This window comes from Ochotona princeps, chromosome 10, assembly GCF_030435755.1.
Source record: "Ochotona princeps isolate mOchPri1 chromosome 10, mOchPri1.hap1, whole genome shotgun sequence".
In the NCBI taxonomy this organism is placed as follows: Eukaryota; Metazoa; Chordata; class Mammalia; order Lagomorpha; family Ochotonidae; genus Ochotona; species Ochotona princeps.
The window spans coordinates 2,358,535-2,372,313 of NC_080841.1; the positions used below are offsets into that span (position 1 = coordinate 2,358,535).

The 13,779-nt window shown below is 51.6% G+C and overlaps 2 protein-coding genes across 5 annotated transcripts in view; one reads left to right on the top strand and one right to left on the bottom strand.

Moving 5' to 3' along the window:
* TPR (translocated promoter region, nuclear basket protein) overlaps positions 1–1,403 on the bottom strand; it is a 50,447-nt gene extending 49,044 nt beyond the window's left edge. For both annotated transcript variants that reach the window (XM_058668948.1, XM_058668947.1), the window contains exons 1-2: positions 1,031–1,403; positions 101–205 (exon numbers count right to left, since the gene is read on the bottom strand). In XM_058668948.1, coding sequence (XP_058524931.1) covers positions 101–205; positions 1,031–1,181 — 256 coding nt within the window. In that variant the 5' untranslated portion in view covers positions 1,182–1,403. The remainder of the gene's footprint in view (positions 1–100; positions 206–1,030) is intronic.
* Positions 1,404–1,686: 283 nt separating this feature from the next.
* Positions 1,687–13,779, top strand: part of ODR4 (odr-4 GPCR localization factor homolog) — a 33,372-nt gene continuing 21,279 nt past the window's right edge. The window contains exons 1-8 of one of the 3 annotated variants that reach the window (XR_009246131.1): positions 1,687–1,941; positions 3,702–3,825; positions 6,204–6,329; positions 9,284–9,379; positions 10,485–10,591; positions 11,480–11,516; positions 12,845–12,985; positions 13,605–13,700. Coding sequence is in view for 1 of the 3 variants with exons in the window: in XM_058668955.1 (XP_058524938.1) it covers positions 3,727–3,825; positions 6,204–6,329; positions 9,284–9,379; positions 10,485–10,591; positions 11,480–11,516; positions 12,845–12,985; positions 13,605–13,700 (702 nt within the window). In the remaining 2 variants the exon portion in view is untranslated. The other 2 variants (XM_058668955.1, XR_009246132.1) reach the window with 2 other exon arrangements.

A 13,779-nucleotide genomic window follows, 5' to 3' on the forward strand; every position in this document is an offset into this window, starting at 1 on the left:
ATGAAATGTCCCGCCCTCCAAGCGGCTGAAGCTGAGCTAGCTGGCATTCTTCACCCAGACCCCACAGGCCACCCTCCAGAAGTAGGGCAAGCATACTCACGCAGCTTCTCCAGCTCGGCCCGCAAGCCCTGGCACGCGCGAGATTCATTCACCAGCCGCTCCTGGCTGTGGGACAGCCTCTTCTCTACCTCGAAGTACTGTTGTTCTGCGGAACGCAAGCAAGAGGTCACCGCCACGGACACGAGCGGGCACTGCCCCGGGAGGCCCCTGCCGTCCCCACCCTGACTCTAGCTGTTGCACTGGAATCCGGTCCCAGAGTAGGGAAACCGGGTCGAGAGCGAGAACGCACAAGAGCTTATCCAACAGGCTCGCTCACCCAAAAATACAAGGGCTCAAAGCAGCTTACAGGTGAACCGCTCCACACCGGCAGGCAAGTGCCAGGCAAGAAGCTTTTTCGAGACTAGAAAAGAAAATCATTCGGACAAGAGCACGGTTCAGATTGAAAACGGCTTTGGTTTGAGAAACCTTGGAATGTTGGAAGCATCAAAACTTTTACCGAGCGGATGCAAATAAAACACCACGGCCGCCGCTTGTCCCAGGTCAGGCGGTGTCGGCCGGGCGGCAGCGGCCCAGGTGCCCACGGCCCCCCAAGTCCCCAGGAGGACGGGGCGCGCGCAGCCAACCTCGCCGTCCAGGTGCCCACGGCCCCCCAAGTCCCCAGGAGGACGGGGCATGCACAGCCAACCTCGCCGTCCAGGTGCCCACGGCCCCCCAAGTCCCCAGGAGGACGGGGCGCGCGCAGCCAACCTCACCGTCCAGGTGCCCACGGCCCCCCAAGTCCCCAGGAGGACGGGGCGCGCGCGGCCAACCTCGCCGTCCAGGTGTCCACGGCCCCCCAAGTCCCCAGGAGGACGGGGCGCGCGCGGCCAACCTCGCCGTCCAGTGCCCACGGCCCCCCAAGTCCCCAGGAAGACGGGGCACGCGCGGCCACCTCCACGCAGGCCGCGGGCGCCGAGCTCGGCGCACTCACCGCTCTCCACCTTGAACTTCTCGTGCCGCCCCTTGAGCCCGTCGATCTCGGACTGCTGGTCGGCCAGGAACTTCTCCAGCTTGCCCTGCACGGCCTTGGGCAGCTTGCTGAGCTCGGCGCGCTCCAGGACCTGCTGCAGCACCGCCGCCATGGCGGCCGAGCGCAGCGCCGACGGCCCGCCTGCCCCGCTGGCCTCGCCTGCCCCGCTGGCTCCGCTGGCTCCGCCGGCCTCGCCGGCCCCTCCGGCCCCTCCGGACGCGGCCGCCTGCTCCGTGCGCCGCGGGCTGGCGCGCCGGGACCCTGGGGAAGAGAGCGCTCGGCAGCGGCGCGGACGCCCTGAGCTGCGCACGCAGCCGCCGGCAGCGGGGCACCCTGGGACACCCGCCTCGCGCACGCCCGCTTCCGCCTTCCGCCCGCGCCCAGCCCGCAGTGTCTCTCTCTTCGCGTTCCTCCCGCCAACGCCGGCCCGCGTCGCCCGTTCCGCCTCCTCGGCTCGCTGTCCGCGCGGCGACGCCAGGGCCCGCGTCCCGCCCCGGAAGAGCACGGCGTCCTTACCGTCGGAGCCCCGGCCGGCCGGGGGACGTCCTCTCGGACGGCTTCTAGACACCAAACCACCGGAGGGCATCGGTCCCGGAAGGGCCCGCGGGCCGTTGACGGGCTACCGCCACGCTCCTAATGGCGGCCACGGCCGGGCGGAAGGGAGGGGAGCGAGGCGTGTGCGTCATCAGCTTGCGCCGCGTGGGCCCGGGGTCGGCGTGGGCCGTGCGCCGAGGTCGCTTTCTGATGAGCTCACAGCCCGTGGACGCGGCGGCCGAGGCAGCTGGCCCCTGGAGAGGCCGCTCGTGGACGCGAGCCGCGGCCCCGGGGGCGAAGTCGGTCGGCGTGGCTTGTGGCGCCGCGTGATAGCCTCGGTGCGTTCTCCTGAGCGCGCCGGGCCGCCCCGGCTGCCGGGCCTCGCTGCTCCCCCTTCCTGCTTCGTCTGAGTTAGCGAGGTCTCTGAGGAGACGTCCGCTGGCAGGTGTGGACCAGCCCTGGGCTTTCACAGCTGCTGGGACTCCGGGGTTCGCAACCCGGGGCCGCGGGCGGGGGCTCAGATCCCAGCGCCTGCAGCACTGACACGTCGCCCACGGGGCCTCCGGGGTGGACGCTGGCTCAAGTCCCCGCTGCCCTTCCTGCCCGCTAGTGGGACGTGGCCTGGGGGCTTGGGTCCCCGTCACCATGTGGGAGCCTCCGGAGAAGCCGCCTGAGGCCGCTGGGGAGGGAACCAGCAGATGGCAGGTGTCCCCCACCCTCCTCATATGCCTGTCTTCCTGTGTCACTGACATTCGGCCAGATTTGGTGACCCTACTGGGATGGCCAGCAGGTGTGACCTGGGAGAAGTGAGGAAGTCAGGTGTCACAGCTTTGTAGTCCCTGGCCTGCAAGAGTCGCAGCAGAAGGAAAAGACACGGAATACCAAGACGGAGTGGAGGGGCAGTGCCCCTTGAGGGCCTTGAGCTGAATGGAGGCCTTTACACGGCTGTCGGCTTCCTCTTGCGGAAAGCAAGCAGGCTTAAGCAAGCAGGCGTGATGGCCGTGCTGCTGGCGGGAAGGAGCTAGGACGAAAGTCGGGGAGCGCTGAGGTGCAGGGACGCGCTCTGGCGATCTAGGAACAGAGCACTTCACGGGCCTGAGCTGGAACCTGTTCCCGCCCCAGGGCGGTGCCCTGCGCTGCTCAGGCTGCACCAGCCCTGGTCTCTGTGGCCCTGGCAGAGACCGAATGATTCACTTGTAAACTGCTGTGGCCTCCATGCTCTTGGAAGTTTGAGTGTCCTCTTTTTACATTTCTGTCTTCGGCACTGCGTGAGAACTTGACACCATCCCGCGTTGATTGCTGCCCACTTCTGCGCTCAGTGAACCTCGGAGTTGAGGCTGCAGAAGCTGGGCTCAGAGGGGCAGCAAGGCAGTCCGGGGACTGTGCAGGTCTCCATCCGCGGGGAGAGAGAGCAGAATAAGCCACTGTTAGTGATGGTTGCAACTGCTCCCTTGACGCCAGCCACCTGAGTTTGAGTCCTGCCTTTGTCAGGTGGCCAATTAGTTAACCAGCATTTCTCTATTTCACTTTGTTCATCTCTAAGATTAAGATCGTGGTGGCATTCACGTGGCTGTTAGCTGGTGCACGTGAAGGGCTTTCAGTAATCTCTGCGTAGATGTGGCTGCTGTTGTAATCGTGTGTCCGTACCACTTAGGCTGCCCAAGGGCAGAGGTGCAGCGTGGCTCTCGCCCCACCTGGCATCCTTTATAGCAAATGGTGCTTCTTTGGTATAGGCTTATTGAGTGCAGGGATCAATTCTCTGCTTCCCAGTAAACGCGTCAGAAATTCCTTTTGCCCGTTGTGAAATGTGGCCCTGGCCGCCCAGCGAGGAGTGTCACGGGGAACGCGGGAGCACCTCTCCGGAACAAAGGCACTGCGCTGATGGAGGTTCAGTGGCCCTCCACTTCCCAGGGATGACAGAGAGCTTTGGTCTCAGCAGTCCTGGGAGCTGTTCCTCAGCACTGTGGAAAGGGCTGGAACCACATTGGAGTGCTGCGTGGAAGGACACCTTTGTATAAGTGGAATATCTTGCTACACTACTCATGTTGAACATTGTGTTTTTACCTAACAGTGCTGTTTGTGTGTGTTTGTGACTTAGGAGGCGGAAGGATTACGTGTCCACGATGGGAAGAACCTACATTGTGGAGGAGACTGTCGGCCAGTATCTTTCCAACATTAGTCTCCAAGGAAAGGCCTTTGTGTCTGGGCTTTTAGTGGGTCAGGTATGTATCGGGTACGCTCACTCGTGAAGTGAGTGCCCTAAGGCTGAGAGCCAGCGCTCACCAGGGGACTCGGGATGGCAAGCTGGAGACACGGGAGAAGCACATCTTTGGGGAGACACAGGAGGAAGTGGGACACACCCAGGCCCAGTCTGACCATGTTGTGTGTGATGTGGGAGTTCAGATTGGAGTCCTCACTGACCAGGTGACGGACACTCTGTCTGCATGCTTTGCATTCTGTTCTAAATCTTCACCAAGGGGGGTCAAAAAAACTCATGGGAAATGCATATTGTAGGAAGAATTATGCATGGGTTTCAGACATTTTTTGAACCACAGTTCTTGGGTCTTAGCTCCCTTTCTGCATTGATGGCCACTCTTGTTAGATCCTCATTGTCCAGCTCTCAGCCGGCTCTTATTTCCATTCTAGCTTGTCTCGCGGGGTCTCAGACTTGTAGCGACCACGGTTGTGTCATTATCATAGGGAAGCACTGGGAGTCAGTTCTTTAAGTTTGATTTTATTTATTTGGTAGGCAGAATTCTAGAAAGAGAGAGATCTTCCATTTGCTATTCACTCCACAATGGCTGCAGCACCCAGGGCTAGGCCAGACTGAAGCCAGGGCCCAGGATCCTCTTCATGGTCTCCCACGTGGGTGCCGGGTCCCAAGGCTTTGGGTCGTCCTCCGCTGCTTTCCCAGGCCACAGGCAGGGAGCTGGATGGGAAGCTGGGCCTCCGGGATCAGAACTGGCACCCATATGGGATTCCGGCATGTGCAAAGCAAGGACTTTAGCTGCTAGGCTACCATGCCGGGCCCCTAAATCAATCTTTTATATTCTATTTTTTCCCCTTTGTTTGAAAAGTTGGAAGGAACGGGCCTTAAGAGAAAGGTGTGATGGGTGAGGTGCAGTTCAGTGAGAAGGCCTCTCCCCCACGCCTGCTGCCATGGCAGGTGCAGAGCCGTTGTCTCTAGTCAGCCTTCCGCCAGTCTCTGGCCCCTGTCATGCCTTGCAGCATTCAACATGCTTTTCTTGTTCCAGGGCTCCGCTCTGTGCTCTGTCCACCCCCCCGCCAAGCTTGCCTGACCCTTCTCCCTGTGGTGTTTTTCTTTCAGAGTTACCTATGTTAGGAGAGAGGGAGAGCCTTTTTAGTCAGCGTCTGCTTCCTTTTCTTGTTCCTCTGAGCTTGGCTTTCTGGCACTTACTGTTGGAGCAGTGTGTTCCTTTGTGCTCTGCCCACAAGATGGTAGTAGGGTGAGCCTCTGGTTGTGTGACACCAAGCTAACCAGCAGCTTCAGCCTTGTTTCTACTCTGTTGGAAACTTTCAGTGTGCTAAAACCGGGCTGTCGGATGTCCTCCCCAACCTTGCCCTCCGTTTATCTTTAAGCCTCCTACGTGTAGGTACCATTTAATAGCTAAAACATTGAGGAGCATAAAAGCAGGTATGTGGCCTAGCAGTTGAGGTGCTACGTGCTACATCAGGAGTGCCTGGGTTTCACACCTGGCCCCAGCTTCCAGTTCCTGTTTCCTGCTAAAGTATACCCAGGAGACAGCAGGTGGTATTGCAAGTGGGTGGGAACCCTGACCCCAGCCCCAGACCCACCCTGGCCCTGACCCGCCCTGGCCCTTACCCTGGCCCTTACCCCGGCCCCTGCTGGTACAGGCACTTGGGGAGGCAACCAGGGATGAGAGTCTTCCTCACCTTCCCTTGGCAGTCTCTCTCTCTCTCTCTTAATTAAAAGAGAATACTAAGTTAAGAACGTGGACTGTGGTGTCACTTGACTCCCTGTGTTATTTAGTACATGCATTTGTGCAGGCTCCCTGCTTCTCAATTCACTTTCAGCAGGAAACTCAGGATCATTTGTTGCTTTGTTTTGCTGAGATTTCGTAATTGATAAACATCCAGAATGTTTATTTAGAAAATTTGCTAACCATATTGTTTTAATTAATGCAGTTTATTCACTCATCTAGTAAAGCATTGTTAAGGGCCACGGTAAGGTTTACATTGAGGATGCCCAAACAAGAACCTGATGTTGGGGCTTGGCGGCGTGGCCTAGTGGCTAAGGTCCTCGCCTTGATCCCATATGGCCGCTGATTCTAATCCCGGCAGCTCCACTTCCTCTCTGTCTCTCCTCTCAGTGTATCTGACTTTGTAATAAAAATAAAATAAATCTTAAAAAAAAAAAAAGAAAGAACCTGATGTTAAACATCTTAAAAGATAAACAACATATGAGGGAAATAGTATAAAGCTATCTGTGAAAATTAGTTTCTCTGCAGATTGCATCGTAACGTGTGCTAAAGCTATTGCTCCGTTTTGTGTAAGTGCTAAGCTACTCGACTTCACAGGAAGATACCTTTCTCACAAGCTTTTATGATTTGTTCCGAAGTGTTCCCCCCAAAAGGATTATGTGATCCTTGCCGCAAGGACGCCACCCAAAGAGGAGCAGCAGGAGAACCTTGAGCACCCCAAAGCTCAGCTGGATGAAGAATGGGCCGCGGAACATGCCAACCAGGTCATCTGCTTTGCCTCATTGTGTAGTTAAGTTCCTGTGTATTTCAGTTCTAAAAGATGCGCTCTGTTCTCAGATTAACTAGGCCAGAATTTCAGAACACTCTTTTCAAGTTTTCAGAATTGAGTACATCAGAAATAGAGCTGTTTTCTACACTGTTTCACTTCCGGCCTTGTTTTCTGTTTATCTGCGTCTAATTTAAATAGAATTTTTTGGCTTGAGCAAGGGGCAGGGCTGGGATCTGCCAGGGCAGCCCTGCGCTGAGCTGCCCTGCCTAACCTCATTGTTAACATCTGTCCACCATTAGCGTAACAGATTTAAACAGATTTAAACCTCATGCCACCATTTTTGGCTTGTTTCCAAGTTTTCTTGAAAGTTACACTATTGGTAATATAATTGATGGTGAAGTTCTTGTATAAATGTCCTCGGAGAGTTTACATTTTAGCCAAAAAGAAGGGCTTTTCAGAGCTGACTGGAAGCAGTGAGGCAGAGGGAGCAGCCTGCTGTGGCTGCAGTGCGGGAGTGATGAGGCCTGCTGTGGCCGCCTTGCTGGCGGCTCCACTGACGGCGCTGAGGTGAGAGCGAGCAGGGCTTGTGGGACGGCAGGGACAACACACCGAGCACGGCGGAGGTCACGGGTGTGGGAGGCTGCTCCCAGGCCCGGACCTCGGGGCCTGGCTGGTGGATGGCTGTGGGAGCAGTCCTGAGGCGTGTGCCACACTGCAGATCTGCGTTTGGTAGTTTGCCAGGAGTTAAAAAGGAATGTGGGTGTTTTGGTTCCACGAGCGTGGAGGGCATAGAGGCAGGAGACAAAGCAGGAAGTGTGTAGTTATGGAGATGAAGGCGGTCCACACTGGGTGTTGGGAGCTTATGAGGCCCGAGTTGCGGCTGTCCTGAGTGACCAGTACCTTATATCGTGGTTTATGAGAGCCCCAAATACTGGAGGAATGAGCAAACCATTACTTAGCCGTAACCTCATTGCCAAATCATTCTGGAATGGGTCGAAATTTAGTGACTGAAATGTGAAAGAGAATCCAGATTTCATGACGAGGTAGAAGGAGAAATGTCCAGTCGGAGCAGGTGGCGAGGAGGTGCACAGGACAGTACATCTGATTCCAAAAGAATTGAATGGATTGTAGCATCTGATAGAGAAAATGCCAGAGAAATAAAAAGAGTTGCTCCTTTTTTGGATCAACTTTAAATCTTTAACACGGGTGTGTGTGTGTGTGTGTTTGTGCACGCGTGTGCTTGTGGGATGACAGTGGGGAATCTAAGACAAGTCCATGGAACACGTAATACAACCTTCCAAGGAAAACAGGGATCTGTTAGTAGTTTAGAAGTTACTTTTTTACTCTGCTTTTGATCCACTATTAATTTGTTTATGATCTATATGTTCACATGTATAATGTATGTGTATAGATTTCTTTATGATATATATAAATAAAAATACGTCACAATACACATATATTCATTTACGCACACACACACACACACCCCCCCTCCGAGTGGGGGACTGTGAATTTTTTTACTTTCACAAACAAATGGTTCATTTTATGTGCTTGTGATTTTGAAAAATGAATTTCCCCTTTTGCAAAAAAAAATTATCCAATATGTGTTACTGTAGCAAATAGAGCTTATGAGATCAAAGCATCTTCAGATATAATGCACATATTGCAGGATTAGACCATGATGTGTGATGTTCTAAGACTTACCTGTAGCATTTACTTACACAGTAAGCATGCAGGAGCCAGCCGGGGCATCTGGGCTGCGTACGGAGGGTCCAGACGCAGCCAAGTGCAGTGAGGCAGCAGCTGCGGCAGTGCTGAGCCGCGCAGCCCACACCTTGCCAACGTGCACTGCTTCCTTGGCTCGCTCTCCACCACACGGGGTTTGTGCTGACAGTATAGTCCTGGGAACATGACAGACTTAGGAGGATTTTTAGTCGATCTGATTTGGTTATTTAACATTCATTTGTTTACTGGAAAGAGCAGTGGAGAGGGCAGGGCCCATTCCAGTCTTATTTTGATATGAAGAAAACCTGAATATGATATAAATGCCATTTCTGTATCTAGTTTTACATTTTTAGGTAAACCACAACCATAGGGAGCAATAAATTTCCAAGCTAGAGTCCATTAAGGATGCAAGGTGGTTAAGAATTGTCTTGAGGCCACCATGGTGGTGTGACAGAATAACCCTCTGCCTGCAGTGCAGGATGGCTCTGAACCCATGTGGAAAACCTGGAAGAAACCCTTGGCTGCTGGCCTCAGCTCAGCTCCAGACATTGTGGCCACTTGGGAGAATGAATCAATGCATGGAAGATTATTTTCTCTCTCCTCCTCTCTGTAAATCTACCTGTGAAATAAAATGTTAGAAAAAAAAAACTTGTTCCCTCAAGGAGCTCCCTGACCAGTGGGTGAGGTCACGGCTGGGTACCCTGCAGGATTGTGCGGTAAGGCCCAGGGCGAAGCCAGAGCTCTGCGGGACGGCAGCTGCTGAAGCCGAGCCTGGGAGCCAGGGGCGTGCAGGGAAGACCAGCCCGCCACAAGGCATGCGCGAGGAGGTGCCCGGAGAGCAGTGTGTCCTTGATGCTCCCTGAATACTTGCGGCAAGGTCGTAGCTCATGAGCCTCTGCGCTCAGAACTCCTGGGATGCTGGAACATCAGGCTAAGATTAAACTTTTGGTTTATTAGCTGATAATGGATAGCTGTGGAAAAAATTCTAGAAGATGAAGTGGATCTAAGGTGAAAAGGAGAGTCTGGGAAGATCGCATCCACACGACAGCCATTCCGGGAACACTGGCTGCTCAGTATTTTAACCTGAGTGTCCAGGCAGAGCCCCGTCTTCGTGCTGTGCGTGTCGTCAGCAACCAGGAGCTTGTTGCTGCTCTGTGTCCAGTTTTTCAGAATCGCCGAGAACACTGAGTGCTCATGTCAGCTAAGATTTGTTTCTGTTTCCAGGTGTCCAGAATGCTGCCAGGAGGGCTGTTAGTTCTCGGAGTGTTTATTATCACAACTGTAGAGCTGACAAACGATTTTCAACATACCCTGCGCAGAGTAAGTTTAACACACTAGAGCTCCTTAGTAACGTCAGGATTGTACGTGTCTAGTTGATTCTGTGACTATGCAGTGATCCGTGTTGGGTTAGTGTGCACTAGGTGGTTTGTGTGCTGTGATTACTTTGTGTAGCTTTTCATATCCGGGTACTTGAGTATCTCAGATAGTCTAAATATGTGTATTTTCACCAGAAAATTGAGTCATCAATCCAAAAATAACTGCGAAGGTGCAGGAGCTGTTTTCGGGCAGAATCTAGTCAGTGTCATGTCTGCGCCCTTTGAAGGGACGTTACACCCCAGGAGATGGGGCTCAAAATGCCTGCCCCCCCATATCGGAAGTGTATTTTTTCACTACTGGGACTTTTTTACTTGTAACTTACATGGTTATGTCTTTTGTCTGCCTGCACCTATGAAGTCCTTTGAGGCATTTAAATGAAAACTGCTGAATGACTGACAGGCTTTGTTTTTGTCATAAAATCACTTGTTCTCTCACCTGCTAATGCTCCCTCATGACTCACTAAGGCTTATGGCTCCCGAAGCCTCAGAGGCACCTGGCCCTCGCCAAGGTGGTGTTTGCTGTGGGGAGATGGCCTGCTTCCAGGGCGAGGCCTGCACACCCTACAAGGCAGTTAGCTCACTGTGGGCTTCGTCCCGTTGGCGGCTCTTCCCAGATGTGGCTCTGAGCCCTGTGCCCGAGCTTGTAGCCACCCCTGCGTGAAGGAGCATAACTTTCCTTCTGTCCATCTTCCCTGAGAGAAAACAGACCTGCTTCCTTCTGCCTGGGGCCTCAGCCCTGGAAATCGCTTCCTGTGGTCTGATTTGCTGCAAATAAATTAGTTTGTGACAGTTCCTTTTGATGAATATCTTCATTGAACTTGCATGTAAGTGCTAGTTGTTCAAGTTGACTTTTTGTGTCCAGCTAGTCATTTGTGACTGTGGGTTATGTTTCTGTATGCAAAGCCCAGTGTTGTGTTTTATGGCCAGACAGGAGCTTAGGGACATCATACTTGCCTTTTTCTACATTCACATCTTGGTTTTTTATTTTTAATTTGTTTTTTTTTTTCCCCCCATTTTTGCACTCAGTTGTATGTTTTTCTCTTGTTCAGCTGCTGTTTGCTGTGGAGAAGTCTGTGAGCAGGAAGAGGCTGTGGCGCTTCACGGAGGAGGAGGTCTCCGAGCGGGTGGCCCTGCACTTGTGCTGTGCTTCCAAAAAGTATCTTTTGTTCAGGTGTCTGTGTGTTACCGAGAGGATGTGCCCTCGGGGTTCAAGTCGTTGCTTAAACGTAGACTGCGTGTTATAACTAACATGTAATTAAAACTGCCAGTGATGAAAAGTAGTAATGTTTTGGCTGTTATGTTCCGGGGTTATAAAAAGTTGAGAGAAAACAACCAACTCAGGATTCTGAATTCTTTCTCAACCCTGTATTGAATCTTCCAAGCACTAAAGGTGTCCCGGAGAGAGAAATTTCAGCTGACAGCTTAGGCAAAAATCATGTTTTATGCTAAATTATTCACCTTCACTCACAGGTGTGCTGTGCTTGAAGGTGTGGGACATCCGGGCAATCAGGTTTTTGGCGCTCTTCCTGTGTCTCGTGGCCATTGACAGGGCCCCTTAGCTCTGTGCCTGGCCTGTGCAGCCTTACCGAGGAGCGACACGGCCAAGGGCCCAGTAATTCAAGACTGTCAGAGACAAAACTCAGAAAGCGGTCGCTCCTGCAGGAGGTGTAGGGAGAATGTTAGTCTTTAAGCCTTTCTGCCTGGTCAGTGTGTTGGAGCCTGACCCCTCCTGAGATAGCACAGTGCTTTGGTTTGGAGGTTGCATATTTAAGGAAAGGTTCACGTGTGCTTTTGTTTCTATTTGTTACAATCAGCAGGATTTGTAAACAGCAGGATATGGTTGTCAAGCAGTATGGTGAGAACTATTTATATTTGTGTGAATGCACAAATGTAATTATACATCTACATATGTGTTTATCTTGAGGTTTCTAAAGCTAGGATTTTGTGGGAACTCTTAGACACATACATTTATATTTTGATGTATATTCTGTTGATTATCAGAAATTGTTCCTTTTTTGTTCATTTCTGTCCTTAATTAGCGAAGATTAGTTTGTCGAACCTACGATGTCCATGATCCAAAGGTAAGAAACATGACTCCTGGAGAACGTATCTGTGTTTATGTATTTTTAAGTTCAAAGTCAAATTTGCTGTAATAGCTTTCAGTACTGTCGTTCCTTATTGGTGTCTTCGGCCACTTCGCTGTTTTTATTTTGAAATGTGGTTTTTTTTTAAGTTGAAACTTTTTGTGAAGCTGCTTTTGCTGTGCTTTTCTTTGGTTTTGTGTGTGGGAGAGTGAGAGCGAAAGTGGCGGTTGCAGTGCCTGGTGAGACAAGCTGCTTGTTCGCAGCGGAACCTATGTTAACATTTTGTGAAGGTGTCCCCACAATCCTGTGGGCGCAGCTGGCACAGAACCCATGTCTGACCCTGGGGGTGGCATAGTAATCACCTGCTTCGTGTCAGAATCTTCAGAACTGGCACTGTGGAAGCTTCCAGGTGCAGACTAGCAGCCTACAGGATGTGTCGGGCCTGTTCCTGCAGCGTTCTCCCCTTCCCCTGCCTACTGCTGGGGTGGCGGAAGGGGGCTTGCCTGAGTTCCTGGCTGTGTCGAGGAGGACAGTGTTAGAGTCCAAAATCGTCCCACCGTTGGATTGCAGTCAGCAAGCAGAGTTTATTGAGCTGGCTGGCCAGGGTGGAGCTCCTCACACGGACACGAAGGACCGGTGGATGAAGCAAGACCCCGAGCCAGGGACAAGCCAGATTCTTATAGGCCAGTTTGGCCGTTACAGCAAAGCCCGCGCCCACGAAAAACACTCCAATCATTTTTAAGCAAATATGAAACATTCCAATCAAATACAGGCAAGACTGAAGGCCTGCGGAATGCCTCAAGTCCCTGTTCATCATGACAAGACAAAAACTATTCTAAGCTAAGGGTTACAGATGCAAAGCAATAGGTAACATATCTGTGACATACAGGGCATGGGGCTATTCGTTTTTACCCTTATCAAGGCCACTGACCTTTACATCCTGAGCCTGCGTGTGGGGGACAAGGGCTCCTTGCTCTTACTCTTACCAGGGCCTGCAGGGACCCACTGACCCTTACAGCCTAAGCCTGGGGGTGGGGCCCAAGTTATTTGTAAAAACTTCTCCTTTTTACTTTAAATTCAAGTTGCTTCTGACTTACTCAAATCATTCTAATATTTAGATCTTTTAACATTTTGGTTGCCTCTAACAGACAGAACCTCATGTGGCCTTTAACTCAGTTCTGATCTGCAGCCCAGGGGTCAAGGAATTGGGCCGAACGTGGGATACCAGCTTGGATGTGATGTTAGTCCTCACTGTTTCATTGATCCATGCGTTTTACCTGAGTGGCATCACGTGTTACGTTTTTCTCCCTTCTCCGCTGCTGCAGAGTTCCGCGAGGCCGGCAGATTGGAAGTATCAAAATGGACTCTCCGCGTCCTGGCTTTGCTTGGAGGGAACTGTGCACATCAATATTCACATCCCGCTCTCGACCACCTCTGCCAGCTACTCTCTGGAGAAAAACACCAGGGTATCCAGTCCAGTGGTTTCTTCAGTGGGAGATCTCTGACTGTGGTTGTGCTCCTCAGAGATTATATCCTCTCTCTAATGATGTTATATGACCAACTTGCTATGATATCCAAATTATGAATTTTTTGGAGGTCATATACTAACAATATATTTAACACAATAATCACTTAGCAAGTATTTATTTACATGTGCAAAATGTAGCAATGTGTGAAGCCATGTTGTTTTGTCTTCTGGCTTTCTCTTGGTACTTTATTTTTGTGCCACAGCCTGGTGTACTACTTCATAAGCCTGTTGGTAGCTGTTTTTGTCCTCTTGCCTTTGTTTTTAACATGATGGCTGTATTGGATTTTATTTCACTGTAATCATGTGGCTGACCCGTGTCCTGAGTCTTTGAGATAAATGCTGGTTTGGCACGCACAACAGGAAAACTACTGATGCGTGAGAGAAGGCCCTCCGCTGGGGCTACCCTGTTGGAATTTGGAAGTGTGGATTTAAGCACGGCATTAGTGGTACTTAGGAAATATTCATATTTCAGTGTATCAGATGGGAAAGAGTAGACTGAGGAGTTTAATTGTGATGGCTTCATGTCCGAAAGCTTTCCTTGTTGTGTTTCTTTTAAGAATGGACTCACACGCTGGGCCAAGCAAATAGAAAATGGAGTGTATTTGATCAACGGACAAGTGAAGGGTGAAGACTGTGACCTGTTGGAGGGACAGGTGAATTAATAGAAAATAACTTTTTGCAGTTATTTGTTCTTAAGGAAGACTTCTTTTTAGTGATTGCCTTTGTGAGAAC